This window comes from Geotrypetes seraphini, chromosome 7 (genome assembly GCF_902459505.1).
Source record: "Geotrypetes seraphini chromosome 7, aGeoSer1.1, whole genome shotgun sequence".
In the NCBI taxonomy this organism is placed as follows: domain Eukaryota; kingdom Metazoa; phylum Chordata; class Amphibia; order Gymnophiona; family Dermophiidae; genus Geotrypetes; species Geotrypetes seraphini.
In genome coordinates, this window is record NC_047090.1 from 33366869 (window position 1) to 33392273 (window position 25405).

Below are 25405 nucleotides of genomic sequence, written 5' to 3' on the forward strand. Positions count from 1 at the left end.
GCCAACGCGTAATTTACAATCTTGAACTGCTCATCAATTGTCCTTACCCTCGGTCCATTTGGTTAGGTTAGTATTGCCCCTCAATTCTGCCTTTTTTGCTTTAGTTCCTACCTTATGCAATTCATTTCCGATTGAGATATGATGTGAGCTTTCTTATTGTTTGTATTATCAGGCTTTATGTATTAGATCTTGAAGTTTAACTTAAGTATTTGTATAATGATGGTGTATGTTTGTTTTTTTTGTTAGAAGAACATAAGAACATAAGCAGTGCCTCTGCTGGGTCAGACCAGAGGTCCATCATGCCCAGCAGCCCGCTCACGCGGCGGCCCATCAGGTCCAGGACCTGCATATTAATCCTCTATCTATACCCTTCAATCCCCTTTTCCTCCAGGAAAACATCTAATCCTTTCTTGAAACCCAATACCGTACTCTGTCCTACCACGCCCTCTGGAAGCGCATTCCAGGTGTCCACCACCCTCTGGGTGAAGAAGAACTTCCTAGCATTGGTTTTGAATCTGTCCCCTCTTAATTTATCCGAATGCCCTCTCATTCTTGTAGTCTTCGAAGGTTTGAAGAATCTGTCCCTCTCCACTTTCTCTATGCCCTTCATCATCTTGTAAGTCTCTATCATGTCCCCTCTAAGCCTCTGCTTTTCCAGGGAAAAAAGCTCCAGTTTCTCCAATCTTTCAGCATAGGAAAGGTTTTCAATACCTTTTATCAATCTCGTCGCTCTTTTCTGAACCCTCTTGAGTATCTCCATATTCTTCTTAAGGTATAGCGACCAATATTGGATGCAGTACTCCAGATGCGGGCGCACCATCACCCGATACAACGGCAAGATAACTTCCTTTATTCTGATTGTAATACCTTTCTTGATAATATTTAGCATTCTGTTTGCCTTCTTAGAGGCCGCTGCACATTGTGCCGACGGTTTCATTGTCTTGACTACCAGTTCCCCAAGTCCTTTTCTAGGCTACTTTCACCCATTACCAGCCCTCCCATCATGTAGTTGTACCTTGGATTTCTGTTTCCTACATGCAAGACTTTATATTTCTCTACATTGAACTTCATCTGCCATCTTGTCGCCCACTCCTCTAATTTGTTCAGGTCCCTTTGTAAATCTTCGCAGTCCTCTCTTAGTTCTAGTTCTATATTTTAAATTGGGGTTTTTTTTGTGTGGTATTATGTATATTGATTGTTACCCACATATAATTGTTGGATATGTAGGGTATAAATTTTTTAAATAAATAAATCCCAGATTTAGGACTCTCTTGAAGACCTATCTTTTTGGTTTGGCTTTTCCATCATTGTCATAGTTTGTTGTAGATAATGTTTTTGCAGTAACTACTAGACTTGTATCTTAATTATTTTTCCCTTTTTCTTACCTGTTTTTGTAAAAATGGCATTCCTTTCTCTATCAATTTTTTGTAAACCGCGCTGATGTTAAAGCAAGGACTAGGGGACACTCGATGAAACTGCAGGGAAATACTTTTAAAACCAATAGGAGGAAATATTTTTTCACTCGGAGAATAGTTAAGCTCTGGAACGTGTTGCCAGAGGTTGTGGTAAGAGTGGATAGTGTAGCTGGTTTTAAGAAAGGTTGGACAAATTCCTGGAGGAAAAGTCCATAGTCTGTTACTAAGATATGGGGGAAGCCTCTGCTTGTCCTGGATCGGTAGCATGGAATGTTTGCTATTCTTTGAGATTCTGTATGGAATGTTGCTACTCTTTGGGTTTTGGCCAGGTACTTGTGACCTGGATTGGCCAACGTAAGAACGGGCTACTGGACTTGATGGATCATTGGGCTGACCCAGTAAGGCTATTCTTAAGTTCTTATGAGCAGTCTATAATTACTAATAAACATACAGAGAGATCAAGGAAGCATGGTGGAGCAAAAAATCTATACAGGAATTCCCCATTTCACATCTAGGGGGAGAAAATGTCCTTAACTGGTTCTATACCAGCCTTGCACAAATTTCAATGTGTTCCTTTCAACCAGGGACTAGTAGTTATTTCCTTGATTCCCTGTTAATTTCCAGCTCTGAAATGATACCAAATGAAAATTGTGACACCATCCTTTCATGCTTGCAGCTGGGTAATTGTTTTTATTATTTTATTAAAACTTTTCTAGACTCATCCATACCAAATTACATATAATTGGAAGGATTGGAGGAGATTAAATTATAACTTTTGGTGGAACTCTTTATGCCATATCTATAAAATGGAAAGATTTATTGCATTACAACGGGGATATTTTAAGAAATTTCAGGATGTGTGGAAACCATTAACAAAATATTGTAAGGATTAAGTAAAATTGTTTCCCTTATATTTATCAGTTTAAGGTATAGGGAGGGGGGTATTTTATTATTACATATTTTATATGATAATGGAATATATGGTTGGGAGGGATGGGAAAGGGGAAGGGATAAGAATTTATGTAATGTACCAATGATTGTTTGTAAGTGATGTATTTATTGTTACTGTGAATGAATATATTTAACACTTAATGTAATTTTGAAAATGAATAAAGAATTTAAAAAAAATAAAAACTTTTCTAGACTGCACTATCCTACAATTTTAGATGGTTTCCATAGTAACATATATTATAAAACCGTGCATTAAAACATTGGCTAAAATGTCACAGAGTCAATAAAACAATATGACAAGGCAAAGTAGCAGTCATAATAAAATAAAGCTTATGCCACATATCTTAGCAGTAAATAAGGTCTGGGAAATCACAGCAGTCAATTATGTGCCAGCAAATGCTTGTAAAAAGAAGTTTGCTTTCAAATTTTTCTTAAACCGCAATGCTGACTGACTCTTACGCAGTCAACAGAATGGCATTCCAAAGTAGGGTTACTAGATGTCCAGATTTTCCCCGAGGACATGACCGTGGGTCCGGACGGCTTTTCAAAACCCAACACTTTGTCCGGGTTTTGAAAGCTTCCTCGAAATTGCGTCGCATCCATGCATGCCCTTCTGCCCAACTAACCCTCCACCCCCTGGGTAAAATCTGGTAACCCTGTTCCAAAGGGAAAAGCCCCTTCTATGAGGGGTCACTGTAAAACTCTCAGCCCAACCAAGAAGAGAATGATGTGGAGCTATGAAACTCACAAGTTATTCCACTTTTCTTTTCAATAAGTATAGGGAAACCAGGCCATTGTGACATCACCGATAAGGTTGGCTCTTAGACATTGGTGGAATAAGGAATTATGACATCACAATACGAGGGGCCGCTGAAAAGTTCTCAGCCCAACCAAGAAGGGAATGATGTGGATCCATGAAATTTACAAGTTATTTCACACTTCTCTTGACACTTTTCTGTTTCATGTATAGCAGTAGAAATTAAAGGCCTTCATGGCTCCTCCCCAGGGGTCCTTCAGTACTCTATTTCCCCTCCCCTCCCCCCCCCCCCCCCCACACACACACACTCCCTGCCCTCTTAGCCTCAGCTCTAGGCATAAATGTTTTAATATTCTCAATGGAGAAGGATAAATAGTGTGGGGTTCAATCAATCAGACAAAATAACCAAAAAGCTGTGAACATATAGTTTCGTGAAAACAAGCTGAAACTGTTCAAAAGTGACTAGGAGGAAAAGCCTCAGAGCCCTGTTAGGGAGAGTGCCCTCTACTAACTAGAACGGGCAGATAACCTAATTGGCATAAAACCCTCCAAAGACCACCACAGACAATTGAAAACACGTAAATGCTTCACCAGGCTATTCTTATATGTTCATTCCAGGCACCCATGGTGGCCAAGCATGTCGCCTTGCGGCTTGCTTCGGGAATTGAGAAGAGCAGAGCTCGTGTGGCAGCACTGAGCATTTGAATGCTGATTATAAGCTTTTCTCTCCTCAATCCCTGATGCAGTCGTGGGGCGAAACACTTGGCCATTGTAAGTGGGGGACAGGATCCTAGCTGCTGTACACGTTTCGAGATAAATTCTCTTAATATTCTTGTTTGTAACGGTGACTGCCTGTAATGAACATGAAGCATTTATAACATAACATATAAATCTTTATTTATAAGCCTTTTGGTTCGAGGTGGTTTACAGGAAAAATGGCTGAGGAGAGTCGGCAAGCTACAGCAATGGAGAAAGGACTGAAAATTGTATAGAGGGAGGTTAAGTAGGGTTTTATAAGGAGGGAGATAAATGTGTTTCTATGTGATTTATGTGTTTTCAAACATCCGTGGTGGTCTTTGGAGGTATCTATGATAAGCAGCATAAAATCTGTTTTACTACTTGGGATCTAAGTAGGTACTTGGAACCTGGGTTGACCGCTGTTGGAAACAGGATACTGGACATAATGGACCTTCGGTCTTATGTTTCCTTCCCCCACCCCCATGGATATCAAGTTCATGATGCATCGGTGGCACCTAAACCTCTCTTTTTCCCTAGCCCCAACCCATGACATAAATGTTACGAGAAACTCCTCCCCCCCCCCATTGAAGCCCTGCCCCTTTAGACCCCCTAAAGCAGAAGGTAGACCCACCTTCCATTCCAACTAACCCTCCACCCCCTGGGAGGGAGAAAAGAGGTCCGGGAGATATTGGGGGCAGGAGTGGTCGCCACGTGCTCATGGTCTGGTGGTTACTGCCATATATTATATGGCATTTTCCCCTTTTTTCAATAAATGTGTATTTCTATGTGTTTTGGGTTTTTTTTTAATAGTTTTCTGCCCAGAGAGGAGAAGGAATATATTTTGCCTGGCTCTTCCACTCTAAATGCCTTAAAACAGTGACAGCCAACTGATCTCTTGGCCCCTTGACAAATAATGATTCCTTACTGTACGCTGAAAACTCTGCCAGTTTTGAAAGAACAAATATGGTCTTTGTATACAAGTCTCGTCTTCTGCAGGCTGGCTGATTTGTCTCATTGTCAGACTAGCAGAGCAGAACTTCTGTCCTTCTATTTATGTGCCTCGGAAGCAGTGTAAAGCACAGAGACCATCCCTGGAGCTGTTCTGGCTGAAAAGCAGTGAAAGCTCTTGCCATTAGTCTGTGAAAGTGTCAGTGTGCGACCGGGACTAGTAGTTTCTAAAGTTTGCGGAACCAGCTGGATGCTTCAGAGTCTCACTTTTTTCCAGCTCTTGCCATATTGCACGCCTTATTGTTCACGCCTCAAAATTCGACCACATCACCCTGATACTTGGGAGAGCTCCATTGGTTGCCAGTTGGGCATGCGGATCGAGTTTTTTTAAAGTTCTTTGTGTGATATTCAAGGTCCATCAAGTGCCGGTTTTCTACCGCGGTGGCACTGTCCATTGCGTGAGTTACGGTCTTCCGGCAAAATTTGTTTAGAAGTTCCCATCTTTGGCAGTGGCGAGACTTAACTGGGAATCGCAAGTCGATGCTTTCTGTTCAGGGCCCGATGCTGTGGCATGCTCTGTCTTTGCGCCAATCTAACATGCGCTTGCATTTCAGAAAAAGGGTGAAAACTTGGCTGTTTGAGCGCTTCTTTGGTTTGAGCCATGTGACCGCTAGAGTCGTTCTGTTCTTTTTTTTTTTTTTTAAATCTGTGTTTGTCTTGCTGATTTGTATTTGTTTATAGTATTTAGTGTATTTGGTGTGCTATTTTTAGATTTGTGGCTAGGCGGGTTATAACTAATTGCGAATGATCCGTTCCCTGGCAAGCTGCCCAGACCACACATCCCTTAATACCCTGGCCCACTCCCTTATAATATCAAAACTAGACTACTGCAATCCTTTATACAAGGGTATGTCACTGAAAGAACTCCGATGCCGACAAATAATACAAAATGCCGCCATCAAGATGATCACTAAACTCCAAGAAATTCGATCACGTCACCCCTCTTCTGAAAGAGGCCCACTGGCTACCAATTGCACACAGAATTACCTACAAAATAGCACTCGTAACATTTAAAGTTCAAATTACGACTGCTCCCGCTTTCATTGATAAGCTTCTCATGCCACACACTTTATCACGTCCATTAAGATCCTCGTCCCAAAATCTATTGACAGTCCCCTCGCTGAAAGTAATCGATGCACGCCGCGGCACATCATTTTCGGTAACAGCTCCCCTTACGTGGAACTCGCTGCCTACTTTTTTTTAATTCAGACAAATTTAAAGGATCTCTAAAATGCTCTCTTTTTAAAGATGCTTTTGAATGCCAACACGGACATTCCCGTGCAATGTTTAAACGTTAATCTGCTCTTTCCACTTTTAGGACTTTTTCCCTCACCTCTTGTTCTCCCCTTTTATGTCTTTTTACTATACAAATTGTAGGTCTTCCTTTTCCTTATGTTCCAGTCTGTTCAAAGTCTCTGTCTCTCATCTTGTTTTATACATATATATGTTTCCTCCTTATTTTAATTGAAAATCACTTAGAATTTTGGGACATAGACGAAAGCGCGTGAGACAAACGTGCACCGACAATGGCATGCTGGACGTCAGCGCACTGGATTTAAACAGTATTTTAAAGCGCTCCGAGGGTGTGTGGGGGGGTAAACTCCCCCACACATTACTTAGAACTATTGGCACTGGTGTTGGGGGGGAGGGGAACATCCCATTATAGAGGAAACAGCCTTTTTCCCTCTTTTTTTAGGGAAAAATTACATTTTCCTCTGTAATAAGGGGTTCCCCCCACCCCCAATGGGAGCATCAAAAGTTCTAAGTAAAGTGGGGGGTTGCCCCCACACCCCTCCCTCAGAGTGCATTACAATACTATTTAAATCCAGCGCACTGATGTCCTATGCGCAATTGTCGGCACGCGTTTCTCACGTGCTTTTGACCCGGCGCCAGAATTTTATGTAAAGTGATCAAATTTTAATAAACTTGTAAATAAATAAATAAATATTCTTACTGGTCTTTCTCTTGGATTTTCTTTCTTTTTTAACTTATTTGACTCCAAGGAGTTTCACGTTTCTGGTCTGGCGATATCTCCCCTTTGCTTGGTTGTAAACATTTCTCTGCCTCTGGTCTGCTGTTTGCCTTGTGTTCTTGTTCTGCATTGTATCCCTGTGGGGTCTGCATGGCTTTCTGATAAGGATCAAAAGAGCAGCTCTCCTGCCTTACTCAGATTCCAGATGATAGGAGCTGCCCAAGAGGAATTTGCAAAAGCTATGCATCGGTATTAGGGCTACCAGACATAGGGAGTTACTCGGACATGTCCTCTTTTTAGAGGACTCTGTCCAGGTGTCCAGACAGCTTTCCAAAACCCAGCACTTTGTCCAGGATTTGAAAAGCATTGAGATCAGGGCCGCATCTGCATATTCGCGGATGTGATGCAGTGATGTCGCACGCATGCGTGTGACATCATCGCATCGCATCTGTACATGCGCAGATGCAGCCCCAAAGAGACGAGGTTTATGTGGGACAGTTGGGGGGCGGAATGAGGCAGGGTTGTGAGCGGAATGGGGTGGGGCCACCTAGCCTCTTTTTTGGACCAAAAATCTGGTAACCCTAAATCAATATATCTTAAAAATAAATCAGAAAAGTGGAAAAGAAATAATAGGGAGAGCTTATGGATTATTTTGTTTTTACTGATGAATTATCTTTTATTAATGAAAGCAAATTATGACACTTTTTGAAATGCTTCTCCCATGAAGCATATTTAGTGCAGTGTAATAAGCTTTGGCACTTACCACATGGTAAGGGTAGATTCAGTAAACGGTGCCTAAAGATAGTTCTGGATACAGGGCAGTAAGGCCCAGATTGTATAAATCGCAGCTAAAACATAGGCACTGAGGAACACGACACATAGGGAGCACCTGTCAGTCTTCACTTAGACGCCGTTTATAGAATCACGCCTAAGTCGGACTTAGGTACGTGTCAAAGTCTTAGGTGCTCCCTATTTATGTCAGGGTTTTCTTGGCCTAAATACTGGCACCTAAGTCCAGTTTAGGTGCCTAAATCCAGTTTAGGCGCCTAGATGTAAAACATGCCCGAGATCCGCCCCTAACCACACCCACTTTATGGTAGGCATCTTGGCCAGGCACCGACCTGAAAGTCGTAGTAGCCTATGGGTATAAAAAAGGATTTAGCGCAGGCTAAGCTTTAGTAAATAGGCCTCTAAATTTTTTGAGGTACACTATTGAAATGATTGTGAGCTATTGAATGCACATTTCTACCCAGCCTCAATAAACCCAACATTTAGGGGACCTTTTGCTAAGCTACAGTAAACACTAACCCATGCTTACCGCTGCAAAAAAAGGCCTTATAAGCTGTGCGGTGCAGTGTGCTCAAGCGTGCTGTGGTAATTTTTGTAGTTGACACGCACTAAAAAGTGGATTTTATTTTTTATACTGGAGGTGAATCTGGGGGTCAAGAGTAGGTGTGGTTGCACTAATATGGTTAGTGCAGCTACATTGACACATGTTAATTGATTAGCACGTGATTAGCATGTGAACCTTTACTACCTATAAAATGGGTGGTATGTACCAGTAATCAGGCACTAGTGGGGAAATTAGCATGTGACCATTATTTAAAAAAAAAAAAAAATAGAAAAAATGGCCATTTTATCCATGTGGAAAAATGGCCGCCTTATGCAGGGAATGACCCACATGAGGACAAGTTTAAATAAAGTCCCTTCTTATCATAGTAAAGAACATAAGAATAGCCTTATTGGGTAAGACCCACGGTCCACCTAGCACAGTATCCCATCTTCATGGCAGCCAATCCAGGTCACTAGTACCTGGCAGAAACCCAAATAGTAGCAACATTCCAAAACTCCAAAGAGTATCAAGATTCCATGCAGAATCTCAAAGAATAGCAAGATTCTAGAATCCCAAAGAGTAACAAAAGATTCTGGAACCCCAAGGAGTACCGAACCCGGGCAAGCAGTGGCTTCCCCCATGTCTGTCTCGATAACAGACTATGGACTTTTTCTCCTGGAAATTGTCCAAACCTTTCTTAAAACCAGCTATGTTAGTCACTCTTACCACATCCTCTGGCAACGTGTTCCAGAGCTTAGCTATTCTCTGAGTGGAAAAAATATTTCCTCCTATTGGTTTTAAAAGAATTTCCCTGTAACTTTGAGTGTCCCCTAGTCTTTGTAATTTTTGATGGCGTAAAAAAAATTGATCCATTTGTACTAGTTCTACACACTCAGGATTTTGTAGACTTTAATCATATCTTCTCTCCCCACTCCCACCCCCACCCCACCCCCCATTTGTTAAAAGAAGAATTTGATTATTATGGGGATTTTTTTAGCATGTAAGATTGTGTATGTTGAGAGAGTTTAAATGTGATGAATTAAGTATTTTAACATTAGGGTGTGTTTGTTTACTTATTTTTGTGTGTGTGTGTGTAAGTATATGTGGGTTGTTTTTTTTTCTGTAACCCGCATAGATTTTTGGATATGCAGGATATAAGTATTTTAAATAAATAAATAAATGGGCTCCTTAGACTCTCTGAAAATATAGTACAAATGTAATTTGTTAAGGGTACGTTTTTCTTCACCATTTGGTTAAGACTTCAGATTTTCACATTGTACCCTAGAAAGACCCTCTGACTTTATGGTATACATAAGAAGTGGCTGGTGCTGGGAGTGTTTGAATTTATTTTGAATACAAGCTACGTGGTTTTCTTTGTTCAGAGTGAAAGGTCAAATAAACTTTGATAGCTGGAGGCATGGCTTGGATTAAATCCAAACCAGCCCAGCCCAAAGATTCTAATATATATAGATCCAGATGGGTGGTTTGCACTGTCCCTTGAACTGCAGCTGGTGACCCTTCCAGACACCTACGTAATTGTCCTTTCAACTTGTTTTTCTGCAATTTTTAAATGCAATTCTTGAGGTCCTGCTGTCACCTGTCTTTGCTCAGGAATTTGAAATCAGCGGCATGATGCTTCAAACAAGGTGATTTGACCTAAGCTTATTGACCCAAGAATGAAACTATAAACCTTGGTATGCAGAATTCCTTGATATGCTGCTGCATGAACTGATCCATGCAGCAGTTTTGATCCATCTAAGGTTAAAATGATTAAAGTAGTATATTTTTATAAGCTTTTACTTGTACATTCTGTTTACCTAGCAATTTGTGTCTCCTTTTCAGCTTCGAGTCAACCAAAACTTATCCCATCTGCCCTAAAGGGTCCTTTGAGATAAGCAATTTTCCCTAGACAAGAGACCCCAATTCTATAAAAAAACACTTGCCCTTATTATTATTATTATTATTCTTTATTCTTATATACCGCCATACCCAGTGAGTTCTAGGCGGTTTACATCAATTAGCAAATGATCTGCATTGAATAGCAGATTTACAACAAAATTAGAAGTAGGTTTACAAAATTAGAAGCAGATTTACAGCATGATTAGAAGTATTTTTAACAGCAAATTGCAGGCTGAATTACGATAAATTACAGTGATTTGCCGCAGTCAGCCGTGAAATTACAGCGATTCTTAACTGTCTGCAAAGAGGGCAGGTTTACAACAATATTACAGAAATTGCAGGTTTGATCGAGCTAGGTAGGGGAGGTAGAGAGTGGGGGAGGGAGGGACTGGTGAAGGAGGAAGGGGGCAGGGGTGGGGTAAGTGTCATGTGAGGTGAATGGATTATTAAGGGTCGTGTTTGCTGAAAAGGTACGTTTTTAGTAGTTTTCTGAATGATAGGTAAGTGGGGGCCTCGAGTATCATCTGTGCTAGCCATGGGTTCGACTTGGCTGCTTGGAAGGCAAAAGTTCTATCAAGGAATCTTTTGAGAGGACAGTGTTTAGGCGAAGGGAAGGCGAACAATTGAGTTCTCCGTGATGTCCTGTTGCTGCAGTAAAGGTTAAAGTGTGTGTTTATGTAACTTGGGGAGGAGCCGTTAACCGATTTGTAGCAGAAGCATGCAAATTTAAAAAGAATTCTAGATTCAAATGGTAGCCAGTGTAGTTGGTGATAGAAAGGGGTGACATGTTCCCATTTCTTTAGGCCAAAGATGAGGCGCACCGCGGTATTTTGGACTATTTTTAGTCTCCTGGTAGTTTTCTTAGTGGCGTTAAGGTAGATGATATTGCAGTAGTCGAGGATGCTGAGGATGGAGGATTGTACAAGTAGGCGGAATGCATTGTCATAGAAGTGTTTTTTTATGGTGCGAAGTTTCCAAAGTACCGAGAAGCTTTTCCTAATTATGAGGTCGGTATGGTTATCTAGAGATAAGTTTTTGTCCAGCGTGACTCCCAGAATTTTTATGGTCGGATCAAGGGGGAAGGTCTTTCCTTTTAGTTGAATTGTGGTTTCCTTAATTTTATCTTTGGGGGAGGCTAGGAAAAATTTTGTTTTGTCTGGGTTTAATTTCAGTCTGAATGAAAGCATCCAGAGTTCTATCTGGTTGAGAGTGTTTGAGATGTGGTCGAGTAGTTCTTGTGAAAAGTTGGTTAATGGGATGGTTATTGTGATATCGTCTGCATAAATGAAGAATTTGAGATTTAGGTTGTGTAAGAGTTTACCTAGTGAGGCTAGGTATATGTTGAATAGGATGGGGGATAGGGGGGAGCCCTGTGGGACCCCGCAGGTGTTGTCCCAGCAGTATGAGAAAGAGTTATTCTTGAGTACCTTGTATGATCTATTTTGTAGGAACCCCTGAAACCAATTGAGGACCTGGTCTGAGATGCCTATGTGCGCTAGGCATTCCAGGAGAATGGTGTGGTCGACCAGGTCAAAAGCACTGCTCAGGTCGAGTTGTATGATCAGGGCACTTGAGCCCTGACTGAAGAGTGTGAGGAGGTGGTTGAGAAGGGAGGCTATGATGGTTTCAGTGCTGTGGTCCGCACGAAATCCTGATTGGTTGTCACTTAGAATGTTGAATTTTTCAAGGTATGCGGAAAGTTCCGCTTTTACCAACCCTTCCGCTATTTTGGTAAATAGGGGGATGCTGGCGATCGGCCTATAATTAGATGGGGAGTTTGGTGGTTCTTTCTCATTTTTTAAAATTGGGGTGATCATTATTTGACCCTGCTCCGACGGGAAGTTACCTTTGGATAATAGGTAATTAACCCATGTCATCATTTTTGCTTTAAAATGGGGGGGGGGGGCCGTTCTCATGATTTTTGGTGGGCATGTGTCCAGATGGCAGTAGGAGTGAGTATACTTGTTGTAGTAAGTATTGAAGGTTTGCCAATCGGTTACTGCGAATTGTTTCCAACTAAGGTCGACTTTGGCTCCCGGGTCTGGGTTTGGTGGATTCATGTCTGTGAGGATGGGGAAGAGCTCGAGGGGGTTGGGGCTGGCTGGTAGAGTTGTTCTTATTTTTTGGATCTTGGTATTGAAGAAGTCGGCAAGGGTGTTGGCGGTTAAGGTGGCTTCTTCGTGTAGGTTTGTGTAGGTTTCTATGTTGTAAAGATCGTTGACCAATCTGAAGAGGTTATTGCTATTGGTTTTAGGATTACCGATTTTGTGGGAGTAGAATTTTTTTCTTTTTTCACTAGTGAGGGTTTTGTACTGTTTTAATTTTTGTCTCCATGCCAGTCTGTGTTCTAGCGTTCCGGATTTTTGCCATGATCTTTCGGCTTTTCTGAGATCCTTCTTGCATTGCAGCAGTTCAGAATCGAACCAGCCCTCTTGGTTGGGGGTTCTTATTCTGCGGGTTTTTTTGGGGGCAATCTCATTTAGTATATTGGTACTATCTTGTATCCAGGAGGTCATGATTTGTTCCGTATCTTCTATTGGATTGGTGTTGATTTCGAAGTGGGACCAGAATTCCATTGGGTCAATCTTTCCTCTGGTATTGTGGGTTTTGACGGTTCTTGTTTTTTCGCTTTTAGGAGGTTTAAGTTGGCATCCAATGGTGAAGCTACATAGGCGGTGATCGGACCAAAGGGAGTCTGACCAGTTGCCTTGTTTCCAATAAAAAGTGGGATTGGTCTGTTCCTTGGAGGATAGAGTTACCAGGTCTAACTGATGTCCTCTTTGGTGGGTTTTGATCGGGGGGTGTTTGTCAAAGCCTAGTTGTGAGAGCAGTGACCAGAAGTCCGCGGTTTCAGGTTGGTCAGTTTGCTCGAGGTGTATGTTGATGTCCCCACACAGTAGGTTGTATGGGCTTGTTAGAGAATTGGTAAGAAGTGATTCAGCGAAGTCGTCTTTGGTCGTGGTCCATTTTTTGGGGGGTATGTAAAATAGAGTGATGGTTAGTGAGGAGGGCAGAGATGTTGATGCTAGGGCGATGGTTAGAATTTCGGAATTAGGCTCCTAGATCAGCATGCCTAACTAATCTAGGTGCCTAACAATTTTTTAATTGGTTTAATCAGTGCGGTGAAACATAGTGGGCAAAATTTCCTCTTGCCAGTAGGGGGTGCTGTTTCAATATCACATTTTCAATAGTAAAGGCCTCCAAAAGACCTACCTGTCCCTAGTGATTGAAAACACAATGTTGAAGCACCACCCCCTAGTGGCAGCAATGTAGTTGGAGCATTCCCATACAGTTTAGGCTGAACATTGAAGTGGGAGACCCATTGGATATGTACAATATCTAGATGCACATATTGACATCAGGCATCGTAAATGATTAAGTTGATTTTTTTATCTGCTTTTAGGTCTTTCTGACATATGAAATAGGCTACTAACACAATACAATTCTGGTAGCAACAATGATATGAAAAACCCCCACAGTGGTTAGGGGCAGAGCCGGTCCGCGAATATTAAAAAAACACGAATAATATTTGGGCCGGTTCTGCCCCGCTTCCCCTGGCTATTTTAAGCCCTGAAAGCCCCCCTTAAGCCTTACCTGGTGGTCTAGCGGGTTTTCAGGCAGGAACGATCTTCCCATGCTCATGTAGATCACTCACAGGAAATGGCTGCCTTGAGCTCTCGTAGTCTCTCAAGCCATTTCCTGTGAGCGATCTGCACGAGCCAGGAGCGTGGGAAGATTGCTCCTGCCCCAAAAATCCGCTAGACCACCAGGTAAGGCTTAAGGGGGGGGCTTACAGGGCTTAAAATAGCCTGAAAAAAGAAAATGGAATTTTAGGTTTAAAATCACGAATAAGTGGATCCGTAGATACGGAAACCGTGAATACAGAGGGGGAAGTGTATCATATCTCCTAAACTCCTAAATGTTTTTTGGAAGTTGATGGTATATCTTCTAAATTCTGTGATCTGACCATTCATCCCCAGCAAATATCCAGGGTCTTGTTTATTGTTACCCAACTTTACTTTTTATCATACATGTATGAACTGTAATGTGTGTGTTCTCATCCCTAGGAATTCATAGAGGACTATCCTTATTATAAAGAAGGCTCAATAATTCCAAGTGAATTCTTCAGGAATGTGAATAGAACCATCAATGTTTTCAAGGATATCGATGATGTGGACTATGATAGTGTGTGTATTGTACCCTCGACCACAGAAAATCCACAAACAGGTAAGAGGTAGTTCAGCTACCAAATTACTTGTTGCTCAATAAATGGTGAGAAGCTTGGTGTGCCATTTATAGAACAGCGCTCAGCATGCGTGTTTTTCAGTGCCCAAATTTGGGCACCCTTTACTGAATCTGCTCCTAAGTGTCTAATTTCTACGATGCACAACTCTAAAGGGAGTGTGGATCCGAGAGGGGTGTGCGCAGGTTAGAGGCGTGGCAAATTATTAAGCATAGAGTTTAGAATACTGTCAATTATGATTAGCTGCCAGTACTTAGGCAGGAGCATTTATACCAAATGTTGAGCTGGTGTAAATGCTCGTGCCTAGTGTTAGGCATGAAAATGTAGACACAGATCCATGTAGAACGGTCATTATAAAATTTGCCCATAGGGCCAGATTCTATAAATGGTGCCACGCCACGTGATTGTCAATCAACCGCTAGGCACCACTTGTGGAATCACGCCTAGCAGACTTAGGCATTGCTAGGCACCATTGAGGTAGGCACAGGTACATTACGCCAGGTTTTTACCAGACCTAATTTACTGGTGCCTAATTACGCCTAAATCAACTATACCTACTCTTCAACCATAACCACGCCTACTTTTCCAGTAGGCATTGGAGGGCACCTCAACTTAGGCATCGCTAGGTGCTGGTCTGAGCTCTGTGCTCAATTACCATGCCATGCCATGCCATGCCATGCCATGCCATGTAAACTAATTAACATTATTTGGGTTGTGCACAGAGTTTAGTTAGACATCACTAGGTGTCTGTGATAAGGGGGTGCCTAACGATGCCTAACATAAGTGCCGTTTATAGAATCTGGCCCTTAGTGCACATCGTTCCAGCATCATTTATTGAATTTACCCCTGAATCTTTTTCGGAATGTCTGACTGCTTTTCCATTACTGCAGAACAATCGCGTTGTCGTCTTTCTCCTTTTAGTTTCCAAAATTGATGTCACGTATCCATATTCAAGTGTTTCCTTTCCCTATTTACCCAGTAAACGCAAGGAGAACAGCAGTATCCATCAAAGTAAGTACACTGAAGGTTATGATTTTTGGACAAACATAAACTCTCAAGTTTTCATATATTGAGTGTTGAATGAGTCATGGCTGGCTTTGCTATTAAGATGTTTTAATGTGTTGACATTGTAAGTAGCACACTTTCCTATGATGTGTATATTTTACTGTTTTTATTATTTACTGCCTATTTCCTCGCTATGCTCAATACATACTGACTTGAGTCCATTTCTTCAAAAGACGGTAAATAAGTCCCATTAAACAATAAAATGTCAAATACTGAGACCAATGTTCTTTGAGTGCGTTGGTTTTTGTATTGTGGTGTGCAAATATTGACTGCTGGATGGTTACACTGGATAATTAATGGTGAGTGGGATGGGATCCTGACCAATACCTTTCTCAGTAGGCCCGATTTGTCAGACTGCAGGAGGCAGCAAACCCAAAAATTCAATGCCGGAGCTGTATCTGGCAATCGGCATTGAATTCCCAGTCTTATTTTTAGCTGCAGTAGTCTTAGCTGGCCAAACCAATATTCATCGGCTAACCAACTAAGTCATGGTGGCTAAAGATAGACCTGCCTATATAGCAGGTCTGTCTGGCCACTTAAATTAACTAATCTAATCTAATCAGGATTTCTCAATAGCACTTATCCAATACAGGTTCAAGGCGAATTACAAGACAAGAGACCCATGCATTATCATTGGGAAATGGTTATATTGTGTCATAAAAGAAGGTTACAATGTTCCAATAGGAGAAAAAGTTATAACACATTGTAGAGGAGGGTTAGATTGTTGCAAGTGGGGAAGAAGCTACATCACATTTAGGAGGACTGTTATATTGTCATGGATAGAGGACAGAGTTACCAAGTTGAAAAGAATTTGTCAACTAGGTACGTTTTCATTCTTTTCCTGAAGGTAGGATAGTTCCGTTCTGTTCTGAATGCTGGAAAGGCGTTCCAGGTTTTTGAAGCGACGTATGTGAAAAGTGTGTTGAATGTCCGCTTGTATTTCACTCCTTTGGATGAGAGGACGATCAGCTGGTGGGTGTTGTTGATCCTGGTTGAGGCAAAGAGGGTGTTGGAGAGCAAATAAGTTATCCATCCCAGTGAGTTGGTGTTCAATGCATGGTATACAATGCAGGAGAGTTTGAACTAGTCAACCAATGAATACTGATGCTGACCAACTGTTGTGTGACATAGCCGGTGACCTAGTTAGCGGTTGACTGGAATATTCAACAGTAGCTACCTGGTTATCTCCTTTAGAATATTAGCTGTTCCTGCCCAGCTAAATAGTGGTGAATATCAGTCAGAATGTCTTTGGATTTCAGGGCATTATTGAAGTCATGTTACTCAAAGTGGCAAAATTGAAATTGGATACCAGTATCTGTCAGTCAGTATTTGTATTACTGAAAAATAAATGCATTGTGAAAAAAACAAATTAAAAGTAGGTACTACATAGCTGAGCCCTTTGCAGGGTGCTGTAGCAATTGGGTACAAAATGAGGCGACAGTGTTCTGAGTCAATCCATTTAGATGCAATGAAGAAATCTTGGTTTTAAATGGAATCTCCTATCTTATTGCTCCAACCATTAGGCTATTGAATGTTCATTTAGATAAGAACTTATTGATGATGAAACAAGTTGATGTCAGTTCAGAAATGTTTTTTTACATTATGCAAGCTTTGGGTGATTAGACCCTATTTTAATGACAATGCTTTTAGATCATTAGTTCAATCGTTTGTTCTGAGTATTTTAGACTACTGCAATATTGTTCATTTAGGAGGTCTTCATAAAAATTTTGATCCAAAACACTTCAGTTCGTCTGATTCTTAGATTGAAAAAAAAAAAAATCAGATCACATAACGCCTTACTATAGAATATTGCACTGGTTTCCTGTTGAAGCTAGGATGTCTATGTTTTAAAAGTTTTGCATGGTTTGGCTCCTAGCTATTTGATAGAACATTTCATCTTTCCTAATTTAAGATGTTCTATATGTATTTCAACATTATTCAAATTTCCTTCTGTTAGAGGCTGTCGGAATAAAAGATATCATAATAGATTGTTATCATGTCAATCAGTTATTTGGGATTTGGATATTTGTTGGCTTCTCGTTACTTCTCCATCCGATATGAACTTTAGAAAATTATTAACTCATTCAAAAACTTTTTATAAAATCTCTTATATGTGAACTTTTGTTAAAATTTTTGTAGCTCACTGTTGATGCTTCAGCTATTCTCATGGATCTGAAAGGTATTGCATTATATAAATAAGCTATGCTATGCTATTCAGAAAGAAAAATACAGACTGCAAAGAAGTAACCAAGGCAAACTCCTTAAGTTATGAAGCAATCTGTTTTTACTAATTGATCATTAAAATCATTAATGGGAGGGCAAGAGTGAAGCATTAGGGTTACCATATTTTCCAAATGGAAAATCCGGACCGCCTAGACCCACCCCCAGGCCTACCCAGTTCCACCCATCCCCGCTCTATTATGCCCCTATCTTGGCCTAGCCCTCACCCTGCTGCCTGCCCGATGGAAATTTGTTGGAAGATTTTCAAAACCCGGACAAAGGGCCGGGTTTTGAAAAGCCGTCTGGACTCCCGGACATGGCTGGGGAAATTTGGACATCTGGTAACCTATGAAGCATCCCCCCCCCATTATGGGTAAGAAAAGATTAAAACAGGTAGAACATTTTATTTTTGTTCCAGGCTGCAAAAGTGGATAAAGCGTTCCTGCTGAAGGCTGCTGATTATAAATCTTTTTTGACATCAAGACATATTTGTGTAGGAATTTTCTCACCGTTTAAGATGTTTGAATTAGTGACTATGGTTTAATGAGTCCTTTGATCATATTATCTTGCCGCCTTAAAGTTTGTACTTCCTGGCTGTTGAGTAGTTATATTATTATTTGCTTAGAACTGGTGAGATTTATTGCAGAATATAAAATGTTATGTTGCTGGATCCTATGTGATCTCTGAGCTCCACAGCAGAGTTTCCAACCAACAAGGTATTCGCACTGACAAGTAATTGCTTCCTGAATTCACTTTAAATTCTATCAGATCAGGGGCAAAATGTGGTGGCAGCGGAGTCTGTTGTAGGGGAAAAAGTTAGACAAATTCCTGCTAAACTGGAACGCACGCAGGTGAGGCTGGACTCATTTAGAGCGCTGGTCTTTGACCTGGGGGCCGCCGTGTGAGCAGTCTACTAGGCACGATGGACCACTGATCTGACCCAGCAGCAGCAATTCTTATGGTAGCGAGGAAGCAGTCACGTGCAGCTCTCATCCACCAAATAGGCACCTACTTTCTTTTAAAGAACAATAGTGTAACCAGGCAGTGGTGTAATAAGGGGAGGCTGGGGGGGCGATCTGCCCTGAGCCAGCTCCCATCCTCTCCTTCCCTGCCCCCCCCCCATTGCTTCCCTTCCCCCATACCTTTTTAACATCTGCGGCACGATCAGCAACCCCCAAGCTGCTGCTCACACCAGCATTGGCTCTTCTGATGTCACTTCCTAGACCCGCGCCTAGGAAATGACATCGGAGGATGAGCCGACACTGGCGCAAGCTGCAGGCTGGGGTTGCTGCGCGTGCTGCGTATGTTAAAGAGGTACGGGGGAAGGGATGGGGTGTGCGCACATGACAAGAGGGAGCAGGGGAGGGGAAAGGAACACGACTGCCCTAGGCACTTCTCACCCTCGCTATACCACTGTAACCAGGTAAATATGCATAGATGTGGTTCGGCTTGAGCACTTACACTAGCTACACTAGTGTATGTATATAATATATATATACACTAGTGTAATATATATATATATATATATCTATATTACACTTCTCACCCTCGCTACACCACTGTAACCAGGTAAATATGCATAGATGTGGTTCAGCTTGAGCACTTACACTAGCTACACTAGTGTATGTATATAATATATATACACTAGTGTAATATATATATATCTATATTACACTTCTCACCCTCGCTACACCACTGTAACCAGGTAAATATGCATAGATATGGTTCAGCTTGAGCACTTACACTAGCTACACTAGTGTGTGTGTGTGTGTGTGTAATATATATATATATTACACTATATATATTACACTATACAGTGGAACCTTGGTTTACGAGCATAATTCGTTCCAGAAGCATGCTCATAAACCAAATTGCTCGTATATCAAAGCAAATTTCCCCATAGGAAATAAGGGAAACTGCTTTGATTGGTTCCACCTCCTTTCCCCCCTCCCCCCCGAGGCTACCGGCGCTGCTCCATTCTTCCCCCCCCTTGAGAAATCCGACGCTGTTCCAAACCCTTCCCCGCGATCCGGCTTCCCCCCCTGCGAACCGGCATCCTCCCCCCACTCGCGTTGCCCCCCCCCTCCACCGCGACCCTACTTCACCCCCACCCCCCCCGAGTACGTCAATGACACTTCCTTTACCCGACTTGGCACCAGTGCCGGTGCCTGAAGATCCTCCCTCTTCTGGCGCTGCCTGGGCTGGGCGGTGCGTTGGAGATCTTCCGTCTTCTGGGCTGGGCTGGGCTGGACTGGCTTTGAGCATTTGCGCATGCTCAAAGCCTTCTGGTCTCACTCTCTCTGAGATTTGAACATTTAGGGGGGGAATTCATCAATGGGTGCATACTGTGTTAATTCAAGCTAATTGTATTAGTGTGCACCAGCTATTAGCATGCTTTAAGTGCTAAAGATGTGTCTTTAGTGTACAGTACACAATTAATGTGTGCAGACACGGTTAGCTTTTGTTAATAAAATCCTCCCTCTTTCAGCATTTAAATATTAGCGCCTTATTTTTAGAATTTGTCCCAGTCCAAGTTCTTAATAGGAGAAATCTCACGGGAAGTGGCGCGGGACCAGGCCGGCAGCTTTGTGCACCACTCTGCCACAAGGGAAGAAGACTGACTGTCACTTGAAGCCCACATGATGAAGTGATGACTGTCTTTATTTGGTCACACCATTAGAAGGGAGAGATCATTGGATAAGGACATCATGTTTGGGGAGATCAATAGTATCAGGTGAAGAGGGTGACCTGCAGTCAGATGGCTAGATGTGTTCAAAACAATTATGGGGATGAATAAACATTTGTACCTATTGTCGCCCGGCCGGCCTCGCTAAGAACAATGTGGTGACCCACCACGAGGCGGCACTGAATACTAGGCCTGCCTCTCAACAGGGAGAAGGCCCTACAGGCAGGGCTGGCTAATAAGGTTTGCCAAAGCACCTTTACAGACCACCCAGAAAAGCTCACAGAAGTCACTAAGGCAAGGTTTTAATTGTTGAAAACAAAAGTAGACTTTTATTATGCAGTCCTTTGCAAAACAAACAAGTTTTCGGGCAAGACAAAGTCAATCTCTGAACAGGGCAAAAAGATAAAACAGAAACTATGCAGTACACAAGAATAAAATAATGCAGCACTTGAAACAAACACAAAACAATAGGTATGTATAGATAATGGCTGACTGCTTGCATTCAGTGGATCTTTGGCTTCCTTTAGCCTGGTTAGATGTCACGCCCAGACTCTGCTTAGGCCTTGTTTCCAGGATATCAGGAGGCTCAAAAGAGAGGAGAAAAATAACCTTGAGTAAGTTCCAAACACAAACACCACATCACAGGTCATTTATCAGCACTGCTACATAGGTATTGCTTAGTTAACTCCACACAGTGTGTATGGTGCAGCATAGGTTTCACAGTTCAGTAAAGTCTTTAAGTTAGCCCCAGCCAAAAAGAAGAAAAAAATAACATCCATGAAACAAAACACAGTTCAAGCTGATTCTTCTCAGGTGAGAGCACTCAAGGTTTACTGCACCGTTTCTTTGCAATGAGGCAAGCAAAAAGGAAAAAGAATCCCTTCTCCAAGAAAGAGAAAAAAAACCAAGAAGCAGGGTTCATTCAGCTAATGTCCATATCTTCATTCAGCTCACCTTGTACAGGTACTGCTTCACACACTTCCATGCATTCCTCAGGAGTAGGCCAAATGGACTGAGTGGGCAGTCCGGTTTCCTCCAGTTCCATTAACTCCTCACTAGGACTGGATCTGGGCTTAGTTCTGTTCCACCCTCTGGTCTGCTTCTCTGGCACTCTTTAGAGGCGAGTTCTGAGGAGGAGGCAGCGGTGGCTGCTCCTTCCCCCAGCCCCCCTTTATCTGTCCCATATCGGCACATCCCCTTCTCATCTCCTTCCCTGCTCCCTCCTTTCCAATGCTCTGCCTACCCTCATTCCATAAGGATTGCCCTTCCCCCTTGGCCAAACGTTGGCTTCTCCATGGCCCCAGCACCCCCTTCCACCCTGACCAGTCTGCTTCTCTGGCATCTTCAGCTGGGCTGTTTTCCATCCACCTTCCTGAGCCTCTCCTTTCCCTGTCTGAGGCTCTGGCTTATATTATGGTAATTAATCACTATAATCGGCAAACAAGTCCTCCAATGAAGAACAAATCCAATTCACACCAAAGAGGACTAAAACAGAAATCAATCCTTGCTGGATATAATACCGCTCTCAGACAATCTGTGCTGTCCTCACACTACAGTGTTCGGGACCATTCTCACAGGTAGAAGATATCTTTCATTGAGTCGGTATATTTTATGCAAAAACCATAGCCACGCAAGCTCATATAAAGTGCTAAGTGCAATAAATAAGTGACTTTTTTTAAATAGATATCAAAAAAAATTTCAAAAAAATTTTTCTCCACTTATCTTATAAAAAGCTGGCTTGTGGTTCTTGGTTGTTCATTATATGGCTGAACGCCCTACGGGACCCGTTTCACCACAAATAAAGGGCTTCTTCAGGGGTCTTATATTATAATTAGAAATGTGCTACAGTATTAGTATTAACACAAAATGGCGCTGAATTGGTGTGAATTATATTATGGTAAGCCACGCCCCAGATTCTGAGGTATGGAAATGGTCCAGTACTGCCTTTGGCTCCCCCTTTGGCCAAGATGAAAATAGTGGTCAGGGCACATATGCCACTTAAAGGCAGTTTTAAAAGGTTTAATTCTTTGCCTGGAATAGACTCCTTTTGCAGAGCCGCTGCTCTCATTCTGCATAGGGATAAGAACATAAGAACATAAGAACTGCCATCACCAGATCAGACCTTCGGTCCATCAAGTCCGGCGATCCGCACACGCGGAGGCCCCGCCAGGTGTACACCTGGCGTAATTTATAGTCCACCATATCTTTATATGCCTCTCTTAAGGAGATATGCATCTAGTTTGCTCTTGAAGCCTAGGACGGTCGATTCCGCAATAATCTCCTCTGGGAGGGCATTCCAGGTGTCAACCACTCTCTGAGTGAAGCAGAACTTCCTGATATTAGTCCTGAACCTGTCCCCCCTCAGCTTCATTCCATGTCCTCTAGTCCGTGTCAAATTGGACAGTGTAAATAATCTTCTCTGCTCTATTTTGTCGATTCCTTTCAGTATTTTGAAGGTCTCGATCATATCCCCACGCATTCTCCTTTTCTCAAGGGAGAACAATCCTAGTGTTATAAGTCTATCCTCATATTCCAGTCTCTCCATACCCTTCACCAGTTTTGTTGCTCGTCTCTGCACCCTCTCCAGCAGTTTTATATCCTTCTTTAGGTAGGGAGACCAATGTTGGACGCAGTATTCCAAGTGTGGTCTGACCATTGCCCTATAAAGCGGCATTATAACTTTCTCCGATCTACTCGAGATTCCTTTCTTTATCATGCCCAACATTCTATTTGCCTTCTTTGCCGCTGCCGCGCATTGTGCCGACGGCTTCAGGGTCTTATCTATCAGTACACCCAGGTCCCTTTCTTGTTCTCTCTTCCCCAGAGTTGCACCTGACATTGTATACTCGTATTCCTTATTCTTATTGCCTAAATGCATTACCTTGCATTTCTCCACATTGAACTTCATCTGCCATTTCTCCGCCCATGTTTCTAACCGACACAAGTCGCTCTGGAGTTTCTCTCTATCCTCCTGCGATCTGATCGCCCGGCATAGTTTTGTATCTAAGGTTTCTGTACTGGGATAGGCAGCCTCATAGCTAGTGAAATTCCTCTGATGGAATTTACTACCACCTGAAATATTATTCTCCCTGCTTTTACCATGGGGCAAGTTGGAAGCAGTGCTGGACTTGCCACACTATTGGTTTGTTGTCTACCTTTCTATTGTAACAGCGAGTTTGACTACAACTGGTCTTTTGCTTCTCTGTATGTGTTTGTCTATGTGTTGTTTTTTTTTCAAAAGTACATCTAAGAAGTCAGAATTAGAAAATGTGTTTAATATTTCTGGCTTATTTGAATGTGATATGTATGTGATTTTTATTTCTCCATAGCACCTTGTCTTTGTCCATTCCTTGGAATTATTTTCCTGGTTTAACTTGTGTTTGTCATATGTACCTCTAGAATTTCCTCTTTTCTTGATTTGTTGTCTTAGAAACCCAATATACTATCCTTCTCTTCTTTCTTGTTTTCTTTTTTAATAATATTTATTTATTTTTTTTCTAAAATTCTATTATTCTATTCTGTTATTTCCAAAGGTATTTAAATAGTCTATACAAACAAAAGAGAGAATTTTAAAATATAATTCAGTTTAATTTAGAAAAGGTTCATATCTATGGTGCGTGCTTCTGTCTTTGCCATTTACTGAATATAATCCCATATAAATGTAAGCAGTGCTTTCCCACATCCTCCCTCCCAGTCCCAGGCATTAAAAAGTTTCCTCCTATCTCCTGAAACACCCTCACTCAGGCCTACCTGCATCCCTGATGGTCCAGCGGTAGTTATTGGGGGCTGGAACACAGCTCCTTTGATTATGCCTCTTGCAGCGCCCTTCCAAAATGGCTGCCATGAGCTCTCCTGGGCTTGATCAAGGGTGAGGGGCAGGAAAGGGCTCCAGGACTAAAATTTAAAGAAAAAATTATGTGGGTGTTGGCCTGATATTCAGCGCTAACACCTGTATGGCTCAGTAGCCTAATTTAGGAACTTTTCTAACTTAGGCCTCTTACCCATGTAACTCCAGGCTCCTCCCTAATGCTGCCCCCTCTCCCACCCCTGATCTGGGGAGTGTGTGGCACAGTGGTAAAAGCTACAACCTCAGCACCCTGCGGTTGTGGGTTCAAACTCACGCTGCTCTTTGTGACCCTGGGCAAGTCACTTAATCCCTCCCCCCCCCCATTGCCCCAGGCACATTGGATAGATTGTGAGCCCACCGGGACAGACGGGGAAAAATGCTTGAGTACTTGAATAAATTCATGTAAACCGTTCTGAGCTCCCCTGGGAGAATGGTATAGAAAATTGAATAAATAAAATAAATAAATTTTCTGTAAATAGTCAGAGGCAATGTTCAGCAGCACTAAACAAGTGCTGTTGATTATCAGGGGTTAGGCGACCCTCAAGGGGTTTTAAGCGGGCAGGAGCTTTGAATATCGGCGCCTTAGTTTCCACTTTTTTTTTTTAATGCAAACGGACAGGCACTAGGGGCTGCTGAGCTGGCTACTGATAGTAATAAGTGTTAAATAAACAATAACAAGACAATGCAGTTGCAAGAAGGTAGAAAGGAACAGGAAGCTAAACTTGCTTGCAAGGCTGAGACAAAAGATGAAGAATTTTCTTTTTCCCTGCACAGAAAGGCAAGGGGAGTAGGCATACCCAGAAGGCAAAGGATAGAGGCCAGAGCCAATGAGAAAAATGACATGTGACAGAGGATTGAAGCATACCTAGGCAGATGTCTCCAGAGTAGGGTTACCAGACGTCCGGGAAAACCCGGGCATGTCCTCTTTTTAGAGGACTGTCCAGGCTCCCAGATGGGCTTTTCCAAAACTCTGTATTTGTCCGGGATTTTGGAAAGCCCCAATTAACTTCAGCCGCATAGGCAGGGCCTCTGAGCATGCATGGATGATATCACACCCATCTGTGCATGCTCCAGGCCCTCCAGACGTGGCCTGAGCTCGTCGCAGAAGAGAGGAGGCTTGTTGGGGGCAGGGCTGGAACTGGACGGGCCAGAGGAGGGACTGGACAGGGCTGGAGACAGAACTGGGTGAAGCAGGGGGCGGGGTTTTCCTTTGTAAAATATGGTTTTCCTTTGTAAAATATGGTAACCCTAACTCTAGAGAGAAGGAAGTT

At 42.3% G+C, this 25405-nt stretch overlaps 1 protein-coding gene across 1 annotated transcript in view; it reads left to right on the forward strand.

The window, feature by feature from the left end:
- KITLG (KIT ligand) overlaps positions 1-25405 on the forward strand; it is a 161913-nt gene that overhangs the window by 121548 nt on the left and 14960 nt on the right. Inside the window, exons 5-6 of the mRNA XM_033952639.1 lie at positions 14141-14300; positions 15238-15327. Of these exons, the coding sequence (XP_033808530.1) occupies positions 14141-14300; positions 15238-15327 (250 nt within the window). The remainder of the gene's footprint in view (positions 1-14140; positions 14301-15237; positions 15328-25405) is intronic.